Below are 22,409 nucleotides of genomic sequence, written 5' to 3' on the forward strand. Positions count from 1 at the left end.
GAATCAGCCCGCCAGAACCTTAACCATAAGGCTCTCCTAATGGCGATTGCGTTTGCCGCCGCTAGTGCTGCGCCATTAGCCGCATCTAAAAATGCACTAATTAAATAGTCCCCTGCCATTGCGATCTGACTTGCTATCTCGCCTACTTCTGTCGGCAACTCTCTATCCTGCAGGATCTTGTTTAAAGAATCCGACCATGACATCATGGCCTTGGCTACCCATGTTGCTGCAAAAGAAGGAAAGAGTGCTGATCCTGATGCCTCATACACCGAGCGGGCTAACCCCTCTATGAGCCGATCCGTGGGGTCCTTAATGGCGGAACCACTGGGAACTGACAACAGGGATCTTGAGGCTAGGCGAGACACTGGGGGATCCACTACCGGGGATTCCGCCCATCTTTTACAGAGTTCTGATGCGAACGGATACCTCACTTCTAGCGTTTTTTGTCCCAAAAAACGCTTATCTGGACGTTCCCTGTGCCACTGCACAATGTCCTTGAACTCAGGATGAGTGCTAAACACTCTATGTGGTCTCCTGGCCTTTTTAAAAGACACCTTATGACCTGCAGCTGGGGAGACATCAGCCTCAATCCCCAGAGTCTGATTGACAGCTTCAATAAGACTGTCTACCGTCTCCCGACACCCCGGTATATCCAGGTTCAAGGATTCTTCTACGTCGTCACCTGAACTCTGCTCGCTCCCGGAAAAAGGTGACGGTGAGCGTGATGCCACACTCGCGGATGCTGATGCACCGGAGGGGCCTGGAGACACAGTATGGGTTCTTTTCCTGTGCATCTACCTAGAGAGTGTGCGGCCCCTGCAGGCCGGAGGCTCCGGTGAGGTGGACGACCCCTCCCAAACCAGCGAGCCGTCGTCTCTACCCCTATCCAGGGCCTGAAGGGTCTCAATCGCCTTCGTAAGTGAAACCATGGACCGAGACAGTGATAACGCCCATTCCGGGGGATCCAAACCCCTGGGCTCTGTCGCAGGGGAGGGCTCCTGGGCTTGTTCGGAGTCGCAGGCTTCACACAATTTGATAGTCTGTGCTCGTGGGAACATAACCCCACAGGAAACGCATGCGGCATAAAGGAACGTGTGCGTTTTTCCTTTTCCAGACATAATGCCGCCTACTCCTATCACAAGTTAAAGGGGAAAGGAGGAGGGTAACCCTTAAATGTACCCGCGCAGTTCCAGGACGGGGTCGCACTTACCCTGCCTCTGTGAGCCCCCCTTCCAGGGTGACTCCTTGCCTCTGGGTAGGTCGCCAGCGTCTGTTTCCAGATGCGGCCTACCCTGCTCTGAAGCCGGGGCCTTGATTTAAACCAGCGCCCGCCCTAGGCCTGGGGGGCGGCGCCGGATATGATGTCATGCCGGGGGCGGCGCCGGCCGTGACGTCGCGCCGGGGGCGGCGCCGCTGCGCCGGGAGGCGGCGCCAGATAGGACGCCGTGCCCGGAGGCGGCGCCGACCGTGACGCCGTGCGGCGGCGCCCGATAGGACGCCGCGTCTGGGGGCGGGACCCTCTACCGGCGCCCAGGCCGAAACCGCGGCCTACCAACCGGCTCAACACTCACCCCCCGACGGCGCACAGGCCCGCGGGGACCTACTACCCCAGCTGCAGGTACTCTGAGGCGGGGGGCGAAGGGCGGGGGGCGAAGGGCGGGAGGCGGGGGGGGGATGGTCGAAGGGATCCCTGGCTCCTACTCGCTGCCCAGAGCCCTCCCCAGCTGCATACCTACCGGGGTATTTGCTCTCTGGACGGTGCAGGCACCCTAGCTCCATCTGCCCTGCAGGGGCGAGGAGAGGGACCGTCCGCCGCCATGCAGCACCGCCGTCTAGCATTGGTGGAGCAGTGGGGGCGCACAGACTAGTCTTGTGCCACTGTGCAAGCCCATGGTTTCCATACCTAGGGGTGGACAGGGCTAAGTCTGGCATAATGTCCCACGTCGCGGGAGAGGAAAACGTGGAGAGACACTCGCACGTGGTCGCCCGTTGCTGGTTTGGGGAAATCGGATCCTTTCAATAGGATGCGTTGCCCCTGTCTTATTTTCATAAAATAACAAACACGGAAAAAATAGATGTCTGGGGAAAAGTCCCAGAGATGTCCCTCGGTGCGGGAAAGGATACGCGGAGCGATGCTCAACGCGTGCTCGCCCGTTGTTGGTTTGGGGAGATCGGACCCTTTCTATAGGATCCGTCGCCCCTGTCTCCTCTTCATAGCGAGAGAACCGAAAAGGAATAAAAAAAAAAAAAATAGTCTGGAGAACTCCAGACTGCGTGTGCCTCCAAAGACACTAAGCAAAAAACTGGTTTCCGCCCGGTATCGCGGCGAGGGTGTATGTGGCGGAGGAGGAGCTAACCTGTTTTTTTGTATACCTAGTGTCAGCCTACAGACGGCAGTAGCATACACCCACAGTCTCTGTGTCCCCCAATGAGACGAAGGAGAAAATTGGCCCAGAAGCAAAATGGTTAAAGAGCGTCCCCAATATGCTTTATTACTAGTTGTATGGACCAAAAAACACGTTTTCACAATCCCTCCCCTCCTCATAAACTTACTTATCTGCCATGGACAACTTATTCACTTGGTGTTTGTAGCTGACCGCTAATTCATTTTGCACACGCTGAACAAGATCCTCATCATTAGCATTTTGGATAGCACGCTGGATGACATCAATCCACCAGGGAGAGGAGAAGTTAATCTGCAAAGAACATAAGAAATTTAGGTTTGAACTTGAGGCTACAGAATTTTGAAAGGATTAGGGTTATCCTCCGAGCAGACAGATAATGGGGTAAAAGCAAGGGAACTGTAGCAAGGTAAGCTTAGTCAATTACCACAGAACCATGCACCGTGAAATAATATGGTTTAGACATTCATTCGATATTTTTTATTGTAGCAATTGTAGAAAGCAAAGTCTCTTGAAATTTAACAGCCACAGCTAACGAAGACACTATCATGAACCCTCCGCATTCACATTGCTCCGATGCCAAATGTAGATGTTCGATGTGGGGACGTGGTGTATAATCGATCACATTAGCATAAGATGGCCGTAGTGCTATATTATGCCCAGGACAACTAATTATATACACTGAAAATATCTTTACAAAACTGTTCAACACTTTGTATGAAAGTTACTGCAAAACAGGAACGCCACATTAGGAAGGGTTCAATAAGGAGTGGGCATCTAAAGAGATGACCAGATTGAAACACATGCATCAAAAGTTTAAGGGGTTGTCTGCGCACAACATATTGATGACCTATGGTTCGGATAGGCCATGAACATGAGACTGGTGAGGGTTGGACACGCAACATCTCCATTGGTCAGCTGTTATTTGCTCTTGTGGCTGCTAGATGTAAACACAAGGAATGTAGCTGCAGAGAGGACACTGCCGGGAATCGAGGAACAGCTCCAATTCAGAACAACAGCTGTTCTGCAGTACCCAGCAGTGGCTGCAACACACTGAATGGAGTTGAACTATGCAGCTTGTTCCATGTATTTACATTCAGTGACCAACAGAGAAATTAAGTGTACGAGGAGGGTGCATGAGCCCGAACAGTGTGACACTAATGGCCTATCCAGTGGATGGGTCCTCAATGTTATTCCCCGAAAATCCCTTTAATGGGACATTCACATTGAGCTTGTTAACAAAAGAGATTAAAATTATACAACCCACGTTACAAATTAGGTTTTTGCAATAAATCAGGTATAATTTAACCCCTTAGTGACCAAGCTAATTTTGACCTTCATGGCAGGCCAAATATTAGAAATCTGACCAGTGTCACTTTATGAGGTAATAACTCTGGAACGCTTCAACGGATCCCAGTGATTCTGAGACTGTTTTTTGAGACATATTGTACTTCATTATAGAGGTAACATGTTTTTGAAATGACTAGCGTTTGTTTATGAAAATATCACAATTTTAGCAAAAATTCTAAAAAAAAAAATGTTATTTTGTTAGAAGTTTTCAACAAATTTACAAATCTGTTTCTTTAAGGACCTATTCAGATTTCATTGGTCTTTGAGGGGCTTATATATTTGAAACTACCCAAAAGTGATTCCATTTTAAAAACCGCACCTCTCAAATATTTCAAAACTGTTGTCAGGAAATTTTTTTTAAACCTTTCACGTGCTACACAGGAATTATTGAAAGTGTAAAGAAATTTTTTTTTTAATTTTACCTCTAAAATGTTGGTTTAGCCACAATTTTTTCACTTTTGCAAGCAGTAACACCAAAAAGTGGACCACACAGTTTGTTACCCACTTTCTTTCGAGTGCAGTGATACCCCCACATATAGTCAAAAAGTTCTGTTTGGACAAACTGCAGGTCTCGGAGTGGAAGAAGCAATATTTGAATTTTGGAACACAAATTGGCTGAAATAGATAGAGGGCGACATGTCACATTTGCAGAGCCCCTAAGGTGCCTAAACAGCAGAAAACCCCCACAAATTACCCCGTTTTGGCAACTATACCTCTCAAAGATTTTAGTCAGAAGTACAGTGAGGATTTTTAGCACTCAGGTACTACACAGAATTTGATAACATTAGGTTGTCAAAGTGAATATGCCGTCATTAGTGTTACGCACAAGTGTTCGCCACTCGAGTTTGAATCGGATGCTTGGGTATGTACCAAGTATTGCAGGTACGTGAGTGACATACTTGAGTACCCTCCCCTCATGTTTCAAGGTTGTTGGCAAAAAAACATATACTCGCATTTTTTTTGGTTGTCTAACAGCGGCAAAAACATGTGGGGTGGGGACTCGAGCACTCACGATATTCGGTGCATACCTGGGCACCCGATGAAAACTCGAATAGCGACCACTTGCGGTCAACACTGGCCATCATATAGTCATTATTTTTTTAAACTTTTGAAAAAACCTTAACCCTAAATCCAACCCTACCCCTGAGCCCAACCTCAACCCTAGCCCTAAACTCAACCTTAACAGCAAAGAATGAAGGAAATAAAATTTATAACATTAAAAAATGTAATCTGACTAAGGGGATGATTTACTAATTAATGGCTTTTGGTCACGGTGATAGGGTCCATCACAGTGATCAAGTTAGGAAACAATAGGAAAATTTTGTGCGGTTGCCGGATGGCCGATCTCAGATGTGCCCACCGTTTTTTTCAAGAAGCGTACGTGGAAGGCCCAGGGGATGTCATAGCAACTGGGGGGTGTGGGAGCTTTGGGAGATCATTTCTCTTTTGTCTGACTTGTATATCATTGTTTTTACCTTGATTATAGTTATTGATTGATCACATCATCGGGGACCGGAAAATATGTCCCTGATGTGTTTTCCAGGGTTCCCAGTAGCTGAAACCCCAGATATTTTCTAACTCTGGAGGGCCCTATACTCTTATTCCCTATGAGTAAAAAAGGCCCCTTAGCTGCATCTGTTTTAATGTGCATAAGCAGTTAAGGGGTTAAAGAAACTAACATAACAAGTGATTTCTTCAAATTCAACACAAAATGCCACTTTAAATGACTACTGCCATGTCAGAAGTTTTCACCCGTGAACAGAATCTCTCGTATGAGCACACATTTACAGATATGCCGTCTGAAGCACACTTGATGCCACTCATCAGGACTTCACTAGTTGCATGGGGTGTTCTTGAGACAAAACATATCAGATACCTGGATTGGCAAGGAGTTTTGTGCACTATGACATTTGATTTCATATTTCAAGTATGGCTAATTCAAGAGACTGTGCCAAAGAATTAAGAGAATAGATCATTGCTTTGCACAAACAAGAAAAAGGATACAAAAAGATAGCAAAAGCATTGGATGTTCCTAGAGATATAGTTGGAAGCATAGTTTGCAAGCAGGGCTGTGGAGTCGGTAAGCCAAACCTGCGACTCCGACTCCTGAATTTCCCTTACACCGACTCCGACTCCCACACATATTGCTTATATTTAAGTGAAAAATTTATTGTAGTACAATGTGAACCTCAGACATTTAATCATTTTTATGATCCAATAATCAAGATATTTAGATAGAACAGAATATATATTGGTGTACTACCCGGTTTTCATTCTTTTTGGTACAGATACGATATGGATAGACAGATATGGATAAATGGATAGATAGAGCAGATTTCTAATCTGCTTTTGCTATTGAAAACATTATCTATGAGCTCAAAAACCTTTCAGGTGATGCAGTTTTTTAAAAAGATGATCTGCTTTTGCAGCTAAAAAACGTATCCTCAAAAAACACAGGAAAAACGCTGTGTGTGAATGTAGCCTTAGATCAGGAATAGAACAGCCATTTATAGGACATTTCATAACTTTCCCAAACTCCTATGAAAAAATATTCAGCACATCCTGCATTGAATTACTGTACCCAATTTATTATATATTTTAGGAGTCGGAGTCGGTCCATTTTATACCGACTCCAACTCCGACTCCACCAAAATGAGCACCGACTCCGACTCCACAGCCCTGTTTGCAAGTTCAACATTAAAGGTACTCAGACTACCTGGATGTGGCAGAAAGAGGACATCACTAGAGTCCTGAGGAGGCAGGTGATAAACTCTCAAGAGAATTGTAATATGAATATTTCTGGTACACAAGGGGCACGTAGAAGCCATGGTTTAAATCTTCTCCCACTTTGAGGCTGACACTAATAATATAACTTAACAAAAGTCGGCCCCTCCCCAGAAGACTACACCCTAGCCATCCGCCACCAAGCTACACAGTTAGAGAGCAAGAAGTAGGAGAAGCAAATGAATGAAAGAAAAGTACAACAACGTAAGTGCACGTCTGAACATGCAACAAAAGGAGGGTGTTGTGTTCCCCAATAATGGCTAGGAGAAAGATTTTACACCAAGTACCAAAAATCTTTGTTTTTCAGGATCTTCATTGAGGGTAACAGGAACATGAGACCGCCTAAAGCAGTCCCTGGGGTAGGGAATAACAAAAATCATCTATTACCACAGGAAGAATTGTCCCCACTCAAGCCACCTCTTGAACAATCACTGCGTCCAGCACCTTCCTGCCAATACGAAGTTATGAACAGCCCAGGATGCTCCCCAGCCCGAGCAGCGAGATCCCCAATGGTAGAGATCTAGCCTTAGACTGATATGCTTCCAGAATGGCAGATTGTATCCATCGAGTAATGGTTGCCTTAGAGGCGGCCAGGCCTGTGTGCGGGCCTACCACAATGCAAAGCATCTGAATGGAGGGCTATGACAGACAAGTACTGACGCACAGCTTTGATGGCATCCAGCTTGTGCAAAGCTCTCTCAGCAGGGTGAGAGGGCGAAGGGCAGAAATCTGAAACCACCTTATAGAGAAAAGACGTTATCAGCTGCAACACTACCTTGTCCACATTAAGGATGAGGAAAAAAGAGTGACAGAAAAAGGTAACCAGCGCTGAAATTTGCCTGGAGGTAAATATAGTAAGAAAAGTCACTTTACAGGAGAGATGAAAAAGCAAGAGGTCTCTAAAGGGGGTTTTACATTAAGCAATATCGCTAGCAATATCGCTAAAACGTCACTGGTTTTGTGACGTCATAGCGATATTGCTAGCGATATCGCTATGTGTGATACTTACCAGCGACCGGCTCCCCCGCTGCTCATCGCTGATCGCGCGAGAATGTCCAGCTCCATTTCTCGTCGGGCGCTTCCTGCTGAGACTTCCTGCTGTGATGTCCAGCGACGCGTGGAGGCGGGCGGGAGGACGCAGGATCGCTGTGTGTGAATGGTAAGTATCGTGCGCTGCGTCGCTGCTGCATCGCTGTGAGATCTTTCTGTATGAAAGCTCACTAGCGATCATTTAGCGATGCACCAGCGATCCTGACCGGGTCGGATGGCTGGTTGGATCGCTGGTGCATCGCTAAATGTAAAAGGGCTAACAGTCTTAAGAACATACAAACTCTTTGCAGATGTCCTTGAAGATAATACTCAGCAATAAATAGAGCACCATTACAATCAAAGTATAATCACCATACAAAATAAACAAGGTATATTGGTGCTAATAAAGGACTAAATCAAGGACTAATTGCAAAACATGTCATAAGAACCAGGAAGGAAAAAAGCGATCAAAAAAGCCCAGAATATTATAAAGTAAAAATGAACTTTATTAGAATATCAAATTAAAGAACAGATACATGGGGGAGACAAAGTGCATATGTACATCAAAAAACATCCAAAGGATGCAGGAAACAAGCGGTATATATATATATATATACATATATATATATATATATATATATATATATAAAATAGTAGCACACATAATACATAAATGGACAAAATGTAGTAGGTTATGATATTTTTGTTTTCAAATAATTTTATTGGTTTTTTAGAAATAAACAGGGTAGGGAAAGGAAGGTAGGAAGGGAGGGAAGGGAGTGGGGAATAAACAACCTTGTACAGGTACGGAAAAAAACTTAAAAACTAGAGAACTCACAAATAGGCATAGAATAACATATCGAATAACAACATAAAAGAAAAAACAGGATTTTTGGTTGCTTACCGTAAAATCTGTTTCTCGGAGCCTTCATTGGGGGACATAGAAACCATGGATGTATGCTGGCTGCCACTAGGAGGCTGACACTATGCACAGAAAAATGTTAGCTCCTCCTCCGCAGTATACACCCCACCGACCGGCACTAATTTCCTCAGTTAGTGAGAAAGCAGTAGGAGAATTAACAAAACAGAATGAAAACAACAGACAACTCAACTGTAATCAACAAACAACCTAAGAACAGGAGTTGCAGAATATAGGAGGGTGCTGTGTCCCCCAATGAAGGCTCCGAGAAACAGATTTTACGGTAAGCAACCAAAAATCCTGTTTTCTCCATCGCTTCATTGGGGGACACAGAAACCATGGGACGTCCCAAAGCAGTCCCTGGGGTGGGAAACAAACTTCCATCAGGTCAGCGGACTCACCACCGCCGCCTGCAAGATCCTTCTGCCTAGGCTGGCATTCGCCGAAGCATAGGTGTGGACCTTGTAAAATTTGCCAAACGTGTGGATCGAAGACCAGGTTGCCGCTGTGCAGAGCAGCTGCGCAGAAGCTCTGTGGTGCACCGCCCAGGAGGCACCCACTGCCCGGGTAGAGTGAGCTCTAATTCCCGGAGGGGGCACTCGATGCTTGACCCGGTAGCCCTCCAAAATTGCCGATTTGATGCAGCGAGCAATGGTAGCCTTGGAGGCCGGCTGACCTTTCCGCGCACCATCTGGAATGATGAAAAGAGAGTCTGTCTTCCGCAAGGGAGAAGTCCTAGCCAGGTACACCTTCATGGCCCCGACCAAGTCTAGCTTGTTCAAGGAGCGTTCCAGAGGGTGGATTGGACCCGGACAATAGGACGGGAGAACAATGTCCTCATTTAGGTGAAAAGTGGACACCACCTTAGGAAGGAAGGCGGGGGGCCGCAGGACCACCTTGTCCTGATGGAGCACCAGGAAAGGGGGGCGCAAGAAAGGGCCACTATTTCCGACACGCGCCGGATGAAGGTGATGGCCACCAGAAAGTCCACTTTCCAGGAGAGAAGGGACAGGGAGACTTCCCTGAGAGGTTCAAAGGGAGACCGTTGAAGAGTCTCCAGAACCAGATTGAGATCCCATGGATCCACGGGAGCGCGGTACGCAGGTGCCGTATGAGCCACTCCCTGAAGAAAGGTTTTGACCTGCGGACGGGAGGCCAACATCTTCTGAAAAAGAATGGAGAGCGCTGAAACCTGACCCTTCAAAGAACTGAGGGCAAGGCCCGCATCTAGGCCTGCCTGGAGGAACGCCAGGATAGAAGGGAGAGAAAAGGACATGGGCGGAATGTCATTGGCCTCGCACCAAGTGAAATAGGCCTTCCATGTATGATAATAAATTCTCGAAGAAGATGGTTTTCTAGCCCGGATCATGGTGTGAATAACCCGATCTGAAAAACCTGACCGCTTCAGAACCGCGGTTTCAACAGCCACGCCGTTAAATTAAGTGGCAGAGAATTGGGATGGCAGATTGGACCTTGAGACAGCAGATCCGCTCTGTCTGGAATCATAGAATCATAGAATCATAGAATCGTAGAGTTGGAAGGGACCTCCTGGGCCATCTGGTCCAACCCCCTGCTCAAAGCAGGATTCGCCAAATCATCCCAGTCAGATGTCTGTCCAGCCTCTGTTTGAAGACTTCCATTGAAGGAGAACTCACCACTTCTCGTGGCAGCCTGTTCCACTCATTGATCACTCTAACTGTCAAAAAGTTTTTTCTAATATCTAATCTGTGTCTCCTCCCATTCAGTTTCATCCCATTGCTTCTAGTCTTTCCTTGTGCAAATGAGAATAAAGTTGATCCTTCTACAATGTGACAGCCCTTTAGATATTTGTAGACAGCTATTAAGTCTCCTCTCAGTCTTCTCTTTTGCAAACTAAATATTCCCAAATCCTGCAACCTTTCCTCATAAGACAGGGTTTGCAGACCGGTCACCATTCTGGTCGCTCTTTTCTGAACTTGCTCCACTTTGTTGATGTCTTTTTTAAAATGTGGTGCCCAAAACTGGACACAATATTCCAGATGAGGTCTGACCAAAGAGGAGTAGAGGGAAATAATGACTTCACGTGATCTAGACTGTATGCTTCTGTTAATACATCCTAGAATTGCATTTGCCTTTTTTGCTGCTGCATCACACTGTTGACTCATATTCAGTCTGTGATCTATTAGTATACCCAAGTCTTTTTCACATGTGCTGTCACTTAGCCCTATTCCTCCCATTCTATATATGCTTTTTCCATTTTTATTGCCCAGATGTAGTACTTTGCATTTCTCCCTGTTAAAAACCATTCTGTTTGTTGCTGCCCACTTCTCCAGTTTATTTAAATCTTTTTGAATCCTCTCTCTCTCTTCTCTAGTATTAGCTATCCCTCCTAGCTTTGTGTCATCAGCAAATTTAATCAGTTTACCCTCAATTCCTTCATCTAAATCGTTGATAAAGATGTTGAACAATACAGGGCCCAGGACAGAGCCCTGTGGTACCCCACTTGAGACATTCTTCCAACTGGATGTGCAGCCATTTACGACCACTCTTTGGGTCCGATCACTAAGCCAGTTATGAATCCACCTAACAGTTGCCTTGTCCATTCCATACTTAATCATTTTTTCAATAAGGATTGTATGAGAGACTTTGTCAAATGCTTTGCTGAAGTCAAGATATACTATATCTACAGCATTTCCTTGATCCACCCAATCAGTGATACCATCATAGAAGGAAATTAAGTTAGTCTGACATGACTTATTAGTTACAAACCCATGCTGACTCTGTTTAATCACTTCATTCTTATCCAGGTATTGACATACATGTTGTTTAATAATTTGTTCAAAGATCTTTCCTGGTATAGAAGTCAGACTCACCGGCCTATAGTTACCTGGGTCCACCTTCTTCCCCTTTTTGAAGATAGGAACAACATTTGCTCTTCTCCAGTCTTCTGGCACTTCTCCTGTTCTCCAAGAATTTTCAAAGATTATAGAGAGGGGTTCAAAAATTTCTTCTGCTATCTCCTTCAGTACTCTGGGGTGTAATTCATCTGGACCTGGAGACTTGAATTCATTTAGGCTAGCTAAGTGTTTCCTCACTATCTTTCTGTTTATAGATATCCTGGATACTTCTATTCCCTTTATAGGACAGTGAATAACAGTTGATGTTACATTTCCTTTCTGAGAGAAAACAGATGCAAAATATTTTAAAAGTTCAGCCTTCTCAACATCCTGTCTTACCATTTCATCATTTTCATCCTGTAAAAATCCTATAGCATCTTTGACTTTTCTTTTACTTTTGACATATCCCCAAAATCCTTTATTATTGCTTTTGACATCTCTTGCAAGCCTCAATTCATTTTCAGCTTTAGATAATCTGATTTGTGCCCTGCAGGTTCTGCAGACAGCATTATATTCTTCTTTAGATATGCCTCCCTCTTTCCATTTTACAAACTTTTTTTCTTCCTTTTTAGCATGTGCTTAAGTTCTGTGTTCATCCATCCTGGTTTCCTTAATTGCTTCCTATTCTTCCCTCTTTTCGGAATTGTTAACAACTGTGCTTTGAGAATTTCATTTTTCAAGATTTCCCATCCTTCCTGGACATTTTTGTCTTTAAGGATATCCAGCCATTGGATCCCTCCAATTCTCTTTCTGAATCCCTTAAAATCTGCCTTTCTGAAATCTAACCTTGACGTCTGAGTCTTCACTGGTCTTCCGCCTCTAGTTATCCAAAATTCTAAAATAGTATGGTCGCTACCTCCTAGGGTCCCAGCCACTTTTACCTCCTCAACCATTTCCTCCCTGTTTATAAGGATTAGATCCAAGGTAGCAGTTCCCCTTGTTTTCTCCCTTACCTTTTGGAAGATAAAGTTGTCAGCAAGAGAGGATAAGAATTTCCTTGACCTGTTAGTTTTGCCTGAGAGAGATTCCCAACAAATGTCTGGATAGTTGAAATCTCCCATGACAACTATGTCATATTTTTTGGAGAACTTGGCCATTTGATGCATAAAGAGTTCATCCATAGCTTCAGCTTGCACAGGCGGCCTGTAGTAAATGCCTACAATGGTGTCCTTTCCATTGTTCTGTCCTTGTATTCTTACCCAAACAGTTTCCACAGAACTCCCAGTCTCTGAAGCTTCAATCTCTGTGCAGATATACGCGTTTCTAACATACAATGCGACACCCCCTCCTCGTTTATCAAGTCTGTTTCTTGCAAATAAGTTGTATCCTTCTAGTCTTGTATTCCAATCATGTGTATTGTCCCACCAAGTTTCAGTGATTCCAATGACATCATATTTCTTTTCCTGTGTTAGTAGTTCCAATTCTCCTTGTTTGTTGCCCATGCTTTGTGCATTAGTATAGAAACATTTTAGTTTGTGATTGGTTTCTTTTTCCCCAATATTTTTATTAATTAGATTCTTTCGTCTTTGTTCTTCCTTTCCACTTCTAATAGCAGAGTTCTCAATAGCATTTGTCAGGTGTATGGCTTTTTCTGGTCTTTTGCTTCCCTTCCCATGTTGTTCTAGTTTAAAGCTCTCCTTACAAGTGTAGCAAGGCGACTTCCAAATACATGCTTACCAGTCTTCGTAAGGTGCACCCCATCTCTAGCAAGTAGTCCATCGTATAAGTAGTTCACTCCGTGATCCAGAAATCCAAATCGTTGCTGACGGCACCATCGACGTAGCCAGTTGTTCACCTGCAGAATCTTATTCCACCTCCTTGTTCCATGGCCATCCACTGGGAGGATGGAAGAGAAGACCACCTGCGCTCCCAGTTCTTTCACTTTCTTGCCTAAGTCTTCAAAGTCTCTGCAGATGGTTTCCAGGTCGTTTCTTGCGGTGTCATTTGTCCCCACATGTAGTAGCAGGAATGGGTAGTCATCTGTAGGTCTGAAGAGTCCTGATATCCTGTCAGACACATCTTTAATTTTTGCACCTGGAAGACAACACATTTCTCTTGAAGTAATATCCGGTCTGCAGATAGCGGCCTCAGTTCCTCTCAACAGGGAATCCCCCATGACCACCACTCTCCGTTTCTTCTTCACAACATTTTTCTTTCTCCATCCAGGAGGACTCTGAAGGCGTACAAGGTTGCTGCTTGTTGGCAAAGTCTTATCCTGATGTATTTCTTCATTGTTTTCCTGCGCGAGAGCCTGGTACTGGTTTCTGAGCAGTATGGGTGCTGACTGCCTCCTGATCCTCCTGCTTCTCTGGGTCACATGTCTCCATTCCTCTGTTTCTTCAGGTGCACTTCGAATTTCTTCTCTTTCTGTAACATGAAGAGATAATTCTGCTCTGTCCAAGAACTCTTCACCTTCCTTAATGATCTTCAACGTAGCTAACCTCTCTTCGAGATTTTGCAACTTTTCCTCCAACAGGGACACAAGCTTGCATTTGTGGCATGTGAAGTTTGGCTTTTCCACTGGTAAGTCTGTGAACATGTAGCAAGAAATGCAGCTCACCAAATGGCTCCTGGCCTCTTCCATCTTGAGATTTCTTAAAAACGATGAAAGATGAGCCCAAATTCGCGCGCCTATCGGCGCGCGGTTTTTCCGATTTCCTCTTTTCAGCTGCAACGGCCAAAACCCAGTGATCGTTGAGCTCGCGGAGACTCTTCACTTATCCCAGAAGGCACTGGGAATATGCAAATGATCTCCTCAAGACTCTTCCCCTGATGGAAGCTTCCAGGGGGCATCCGCGAGAAGATTGACGATGTCCGCGAACCAAGCCCTTCTGGGCCAATCCGGAGCGATGAGGATGACTGGTACCCCTCCGCCTTGATTTTCTTCAACAGCTTGGGAAGAAGAAGGGGAGGGAACAGATAAGGGACCTTGAACTGCGACCAGGGAATGGTCGGAGCATCGGCGCCCACTGCGAGAGGATCTCGGGCCCTGGATACGAACTGTGGGACCTTCTTGTTCAGGCGAGACGCCAGCAGGTCCACGTCCGGAGTCCCCCAACAATGGCAAAGCTGATGAAAGACGTCCGGATGTAAGGACCACTCTCCCGCCGTGAGACTCTCGCGGCCGAGAAAATCGGCGGCCCAGTTGTCCACGCTGGGAATGTGCACTGCGGATATCGCTGGGACCAATACCTCTGCCCAGTGGAGAATCCTGGACACTGCCGCTAGAGCCGAGGAGCTCAGTGTCCCCCCTTGGTGGTTGACATATGCCACCGCTGTGGCACTGTCTGTCTGAATCCGGACCGGCAGACCCCTGAGAAGCCTTTCCCAGTGAATGATAAATCGCCCGTATCTCGAGGATGTTGATCGACAGAGTTGTCTCTTGGGTCGACCACCGACCCTGAACCATCTGATTGCGAAACACAGCTCCCCAGCTGAGAAGGCTGGCGTCCGTTGTCACAATCTGCCAGTAAATCGGAAGGAATGACCGGCCCAGTGAGATGAGGGGTGACGTCAGCCACCAATTGAGGGACTGTTTGACCCGGAAAGAGAGGCGAATTGGACGATCCAGGGAGAGAACGGACCTGTTCCACCGAGACAGAATGGCCTGTTGAAGCGCTCTCATGTGAAATTGAGCAAAGGGCATCGCTTCCGTCGTCACCACCATCTTTCCCAAGACTTTCATGGCTGACCGGAAAGATGGAAGCTTTAGGCTCTGTAGCGATCAAACATCTCGCCGCAGAGATCAACTTCTCTTCCGGGAGAAAGACCCTCGATCGACGGGTGTCTAACAATAAGCCTAGAAACACAAGACGGTGAGTCGGAATGAGGCAGGACTTCCTCTTGTTTACGAGCCACCCAAAACTGGACAGGGTGTCGAGAATGATGGTAAGGCTTTGGAGAGTATGGTGAAAAGACGGAGCTTTGATTAGAATGGCGCCGAGGTACGGGAAGAGTACGAGACCTCTGATCCTCAACAGGGCCATCAACGCCGCCATGATCTTTGTAAACACTCTGGGCGCGGTGGCAAGACCGAACGGCAGGGCGACAAACTGGTAGTGGTCCTGATGAATCGCAAAACGCAGAAATATCTGATGCCCGTAAAAGATGGGGACATGCAGATAGGCATCTTGAAAGGTCTATTGAACACATGAATTCCTGCGCCTCCATGGAAGCGATTACTGAACGAAGGGTCTCCATCCTGAAATGACGCAGGCGGACCCTCTTGTTCAGCAGTTTGAGGTCCAGAATGGGCTGAACCGCGCCGCCTTTTTTCAGCACTACAAACAGGTTTCAGTAAAACCCTGTGAATCGCTCTGTTTCGGGAACGGGCACAATGACCCCGGAACGGAGAAGCGAGTCGATGGTGCAAAGACGCCCGGAACTAAGGCGGGGTCTTTTGGAGGACGGGACTCGAAGAAGCGATCCCGGGGCCGAGACATGAACTCTATCTTGTATCCTGAGGATACAACTTCCCTGACCCAAGCGACTTCCACCGAGGCAAGCCAGATGTCCCTGAAGAAAAGGAGTCGGCCGCCCAGTTGGAAAGGCGCCTCGGGGCTTTGTAGATAGTCATGCCGAGGTGGACCATCCAGTTCTGGACCCTCTGCCCTGGGAGGAGTGAGATCGCCAGGATGAAGTGGGCATAAAGGAGACCTTCTTCCTATCCTGGCGTGCTTGCAGCCTTTGCTGGTTGGAAAAAGATTCTGCCGTCGCGACGCGGCGGAAAGACCGAAACTGACACCCTGGAGGGGGTCTACGAGGCTTGGACTGTGGAAGAGAGCTTGTGCCCCCAGTGGCGTCTTTGATAATCTGGTCCAGCTGGGATCCAAAGAGACGCGCACCCTGAAAGGGCAGATTGGTAAGGGATTTTTTAGACGACAAATCCGCCTGCCAAGCCTTAAGCTAAATTGTACGCCGGATTGCAACTAAGTTGCTGGACGCTTGAGCTGCACAAGAGGCGGCACCCAAGGAGGCAGAGACCAGATAATCCCCGGCATGGGAGATCTGGTTGGATATTTCGGCCAAACACTCTGGTTGGGCTCCATCAAGAATGATCTTCCGCCCAAGCAGCTTTGGCCTTTGCTACCCAAGTGGAGGCAAAGGCTGGGCTTAGCACTGTTGCAGCGGCTTCGAATGCTGACTTTGCTAAGGATTCTATGATCTTGTCGTTAGAATCCTTCAAAGCCGCCACACCTGAAATCGGAAGGACCGTGCTGTTAGATAGTCTGGACACAGGAGCGTCTACAGAGGGAGAAGCCGACCAGTTGTCGGTAAGCTCCTGAGAGAATGGATACAGCACGCTGAGGCGCTTCCCTCTTTGAAAGCGCCTGGACGGATTTCTCCTTTCCTGGTGAGGAGCTTGGCAAACTCAGAATGAGGAGCGAAGACTCCGGAAGGTGTTTATGCCCGTCTGAACGAAACCTCCTGGTTTTGCAGGGGAGTCTGTGATCTCGAAAGTATGGTTAATCGCTGCAATGAGGTTCTGTACCGTAACCTTCATGTCCGCGGTATGGTCCGAATCCAGCTCTAAAATCTTCTCGGATGGCGCATCCGAGAACGCGTCGCCTGACTCAGGTGAGGATGCATGGGAAGGAAACTGCTGGGAAGGACTATGTGGTGAGATGGAGCGAGGGGAGATTTCCGGCAGGAGATCCTGCCTGGGTCTTTTGCGGCTCATGGTGGCTGGTTCAGGTGGAACCTCTTGTGACCTGCTGGGTCCTGCAGAGGAGTCCAGGGACAACCTATGAAGAATGGCCACTAGGGACTGAGACACTCTGGTGAGATACGCCAATGATTGAGATAGGGAAGAAGCCCAGTCAGGAATGGGAGATTCGCTCTCACGTGGAGCAATAGGGGGCTCCTGGGCAGCAGGCTGGATGGGGGGAAAGTCACTGAAGCAGTGCCGGAAGGATGGGGGACAGGAGGCAGAGGAGGGTGTCAGTCTGCAGATGCAGAGCTACTCACGGTTCGGTGTCCTGTGGATACTTTCAGCGAGCGCTGCTGCACAGCTCGTCCATATCTGTAGGGTCACAGAAGCGGCGAAGGAGTCCGGCTGACAGGCTGGAGAAAATGGCGGCCGCCTGAGAGCCCGGTAGAAAAAACGCGCGCTTCCTTGTGGAGACAGGGAGGGCGGGGTTAACTGCAGCCAAAGGTGGTACCGCCCGCTGCTGAGCGCCGCCTCCAGAGCGCAGACGTGGAGGGAAAGAGCGGAGGGCGGCCTAGAATGGGAGGGAGCGAGCGGTGGGCGGGCTTAGAACGGGCGGGAGAGAAGCCCGCCTAAGGGGAAAAAGGCGGGGGGCGTGGCCGCGACGCCGAACAAGGCCGCAATAGAAGCCGGGGCCTGGAGTAGATGCGGCTGCCGGCGGGGAGCGCGGGGCGGCCGGAGGCAACGCTGCACTGCCGCGCGATCGCCCCGCAATGGATCCATGTCTGCCGCCCGGCTGTTGAGCCGAAACAAGATAAGTGCAGCCGGGGAGGGGGGGCGCAGAGAGAGGAAAAGGCTGCTGAAAGGAGCCGTGACACCTAGGGATGTCACTAAGGGCGCCCGCTCCGCAAGGTACCCAAGCCTGCAGCATGGCTGGCCAAAATAAGAGAGAGAGGTGTAGCTGGGGAGACGTGGGAGGCTAGGGAGAGGAGGTGACACTCCGGGGTCCCATACTTACCTCTCAGCAAAAACCTGTACCTTATGATCCTGTCCTCTTCCATAGAAGGAGGTCTGCGTCTCATCCAGACCGACAGGCTCTGGTCGGCGAGTGGGTGGGAGACGGGGGGCGAGGACCAGGTGGATCGCCTGACACGCATCCGTGCTCGGGGCTCTTGGTCCTGCCGTGGAGAGCTATGAGGATACGGGATGGCAGTACACGCCGTACTCATAGTCTCTTTGTGGGAGTACGGATGTGACTGTTCACTCCGTATCCCTCCGAAACCTGCAAGGGAACGACGCACACTGAGGTAGATATGGGTCTAATGAAAGACCCGTGTCCACCTCCTACTGACACTAAGCTAAACTGAGGAAATTAGTGCCGGTCGGTGGGGTGTATACTGCGGAGGAGGAACTAACCTTTTTCTGTGCATAGTGTCAGCCTCCTAGTGGCAGCCAGCATACACCCATGGTTTCTGTGTCCCCCAATGAAGCGATGGAGAAAAAAAATCGACAATCCTTATTATGGGGTAACATTCTTGGAAGGAGATACAGCATCCCAGTACTAAAGCGCCCAGGTTTAAACTTCAAAATATAGTGCCTCTTGTTAAGTCTATTTGATATGAAATTTGTTGTTCCAGGTCTTCCATTTTTTTTTTGAGTATTTGTGAATGTAATTGTTGTTAATCGCAAATCTGCGTTCTAAATTGCTGTGTTGGCCTATCTTGTCAAGTATGTCTGAAAACTTGGGAACCTCTGCTTTCTTCCACCATTGTGCTAACATGGTCTTGGTCACTAAGAGGATGTGTATGATAATGTGTCTTACCGAATCATCAAATTGTTCCATGTCTAATGAAAGAAGTGCTGTTTCGGGTGTAATTGTGAAGTCCTTAGCAATGAGGTTAATGTGCTGTGTGACTTGAAGCCAGAGGTTTTTGATTTTTGAACAACCCCAGAAAATATGGTAGAGGTTCCCTTGGTTTCCACAATCTCTCCAGCACAAGGAAGATAGCTCTGTGTTAAAATGCGATAACCTCGTCGGGGTATAGTACCACCTATTTAACAATTTGAAATAACTCTCATGAAGACCCATATGTTGGAATTGTAAGTGTTTTTGATGGCATTGTTCCAGTTCTCGAGACGGATATCAGCACCAAAATCGGACTCCCATCTCTTCATGTATATGTTTTTGTGGCTCGTTAGGTCTTTGTCAACAGATATATACAAATTACGCAGACTCCAGAGGTTTTTATTTTTAAGGTTGCACAATAGTGAAGATAGCATATCATAATTCAAAGTCTTCCCTTTTATGAATTTCCAAATTCTGTCTTTCAACATAGTGTAAAAGACTAGCTCAGATGACGGTAAATTATATTTAACCCTGATCTCATCGAATTTCAGAAACTCCACTCCACTAAAAACATCCCCCACCCTTTTAATTCCAGATTTCCCCCAAACCTCCGGTATCGGGAGATCATCCATCAGTGCCAATGAAGATAGAGGCAACTTTAAGATTTGCTCTGCTTTTTTGATATTTTTAATTCGGCTTAATGAGATCCCTCCAGGCTGAGATTATTGGCCGGAATATAGGATGAGATGAGTTCGCACTGGGCTTTTTCAGAAGGAAGTGAAAGAAAAGCTTTTGCATGGAACCTCTATCACTAGCATCTCTATCCAAGCCATACCAAGCTGGATGCGTCATGTTTTCAGTAAACCAGTGCCAGCTCTGTTTGATGAGCGAGGCCTGATAATAAGCGTATATGTTGGGCAGTCCTGCGCCCCCATGTTTTTTATTTTTGTACATCAAGTCTGCAGATATTCTTGCTTTTTTTACCTTTCCAAATAAATAGTCGGATGAGCTCTTGAGCTTTATCAATGGTTTGGTGCGGAAAGCTAACTGGTAAATTCCTAAATATGTATAAAATTTAGGGAAGGATACAAGTTTTGACTGCCAGAATCTTCCCAAAGATGGAAGTCTCTAGCTGAGCCAAAAAGGATAGATCTCCTGTAATAGTCTTTATAATGCTGTCTAAATTGGCCCTAACTGTGGCTTGGATTGATCCAGCTATTCTAATCCCTAGATAGACAATCTCTTTCTCCTCCCAAATGAACTGGGTTTGGGCCTTTATTTCGTTAATTTCAGATTGTTTCATGTTCAGAGTTATAAATTTTGATTTGTTTGGGTTTATCTTAAAATAGGATGCTCTAGAGAATTTTTCTAGTTCAACTGAAAGGGCTTTAATGGAGTTTGCAGGATCCAGTAGCGTGAGGAATAGATCATCTGTGAATAATCCAATTTTAAAATTTCGTGATGGCAGTTCAAAGCCTTTAATATCATTGTTTATTCTTATTTTTTCGGCTAGGGGCTCTATGGCAAGCAAAAATAGAAGGGGGGACAGGGGGCACCCCTGTCTCGTGCCATTGGTAATGTTGAACGGGTCGGAGAGGAAATTGTTTGCATAAATCCTGGCACTAGGACCCGAGTACAAGGCGAAGACTGTTGATAGAAACTTCTCGTCAAAGCCAAATCTAGCGAGAGTTGCTTTTAAGTAAAGCCAGTTTAGTCTATCAAACGTCTTCTCGGCGTCCAGTGCCAGAAAAGCAGTTTGGGTTCTCAGGTTGTTCGCTAAATTTATCAGATTCAACACCCTTCTAGTTCCGTCTGAGGCCTGGCGGCCCTCTGTAAAGCCTATTTGATCATCCGCCAACAGATGTGGAAGGATGTTTTTTAATCGGTTTGCAATGATCTTTGAGTAGATTTTAATATCGCTGTTTATAAGCGATATTGGCCTATAGCTCTGTATCCTCTCGGGGTCCCCCCCCCTCCTTCGGAATCATGATAATTGTTGCCTCTAACAACTCCTTTGGGAAAGAACCCAGACAGGACGCCAGGTCAAAGACGGAAGCCAGCTGTGGAGCCAGAACCTTTGAAAAGGATTTATAGTAGTCTCCAGAGAAGCCATCCGGCCCTGGTGATTTTTGGGACTGCAGCTTCTTGATAACGTCAACAATTTCTCTCTCTGTAAAGGGGCTATTGACATAATTCAAGTCCAGCTCAACGACTCTTGGTAAATCGATACTCTGTAGAAAAGAATCTACAAAATTCGAGTTAACCACTGGTGTATGGGGATCATCTTTCAGGTTATAGAGATTTTTAAAGAATTCTGCAAACGAGTTGACAATGTCCCTAGGGTGAGTTTTGGGGTCACCCGAGGGAGATACTATCTTATTTATTCTCCTTTTAATTCTTTCTCTTTTTAATTTCCTCATCATAAACCTGGTAGGCTTGTTAAGAGACACATACGATTTGTACCTAGATGCTTTGATGACTGCATCATATTCCTGGTAGATTTCAGATCTCAAACTCTGTCTAAGTCTCAAAATCTCAGCCTGGACGGTCTGGGAAGGAACTTTTAAGTTTGTTTGTTTTTTCTCTAGATCATTAATTTGGGTCTGTAGGTTTGTAATATTTTCCCTATTTCTCTTCTTATGTTTAGAAAGAATTTGCATAAGACACCCCCTCAGGACCGCTTTATGGGCGTTCCAGACGGTGAACTGATCTACTTCACCAGGTACGTTTTCCTTGAAGTAGTTTAAGAGAGCGTTTTCTATCTCTTGTTTGTACTCTGGTATATATAGCAAAGTTGAGTTAAGCTTCCAGCAGAATGGTTTGTCAGGGGGAGGACCCACAAGGAAGTCAATGAGAACCGGGGTATGATCCGAGATGGACTTCTGCATGAAGCGAATGTCCTTAATTTTGGACAGAGTGAATATGTTAGTAAGTAGAAGATCTATCCTGGAAGCTGTCTTATGTACATCTGAAAAGTGAGAATACTCACGTGACGATGTATTCAAGCAGCGGAAAGCATCATAAAGCTCATTTTGAATTAACCAGTTTTTTTAAAGCTGGGACCTTGTGGCGAACTAAAGAGGATGAATCAATGCTGCTATCTGGGACAATATTAAAGTTGCCCAATAAGATGAGTTCGCCTGTTTTAACTTTGTCGATTTTTTTGATAAGCTTGTTCAAGAAACGAATGTGTCCCTTGTTGGGTGCGTATACATTCACTATTGTGCATGGCCTTTCATGGAGTAAGCATATGAGTATATGAAACCTGCCCAAGGAGTCTGGTATTTCTTTGATGAGCTGAAAAGGAACGGTGCCACCTACCAATGTGATGACCCCAGCCTTTTTCTTTGTGGAGAGTGACTTGTACATGTGTGGGAAGTTCTTGTGCTGGAAGATCGGGTGTCAATCGGAAGCCAGTTTAACCTCCTGAAGGCATACCAATTCGGCCCGGGTTTGGTTGATCTCCTTCCATACCGCATACCTCTTATTCGGACTGTTGAGCCCCCTAACATTGTACGATAAAATTTTCATCGTTAGAATGCAATATCAAAACAGG

At 46.5% G+C, this 22,409-nt stretch overlaps 1 protein-coding gene across 2 annotated transcripts in view; it reads right to left on the reverse strand.

The window, feature by feature from the left end:
* SHPRH (SNF2 histone linker PHD RING helicase) overlaps positions 1 to 22,409 on the reverse strand; it is a 217,747-nt gene that overhangs the window by 79,215 nt on the left and 116,123 nt on the right. For both annotated transcript variants that reach the window (XM_073557668.1, XM_073557669.1), the window contains exon 18: positions 2,554 to 2,696. In XM_073557668.1, coding sequence (XP_073413769.1) covers positions 2,554 to 2,696 — 143 coding nt within the window. The remainder of the gene's footprint in view (positions 1 to 2,553; positions 2,697 to 22,409) is intronic.

This window comes from Dendrobates tinctorius, unplaced genomic scaffold (assembly GCF_039654945.1).
Source record: "Dendrobates tinctorius isolate UK_male_01 unplaced genomic scaffold, ASM3965494v1 ptg000250l, whole genome shotgun sequence".
Lineage (NCBI taxonomy): Eukaryota > Metazoa > Chordata > Amphibia > Anura > Dendrobatidae > Dendrobates > Dendrobates tinctorius.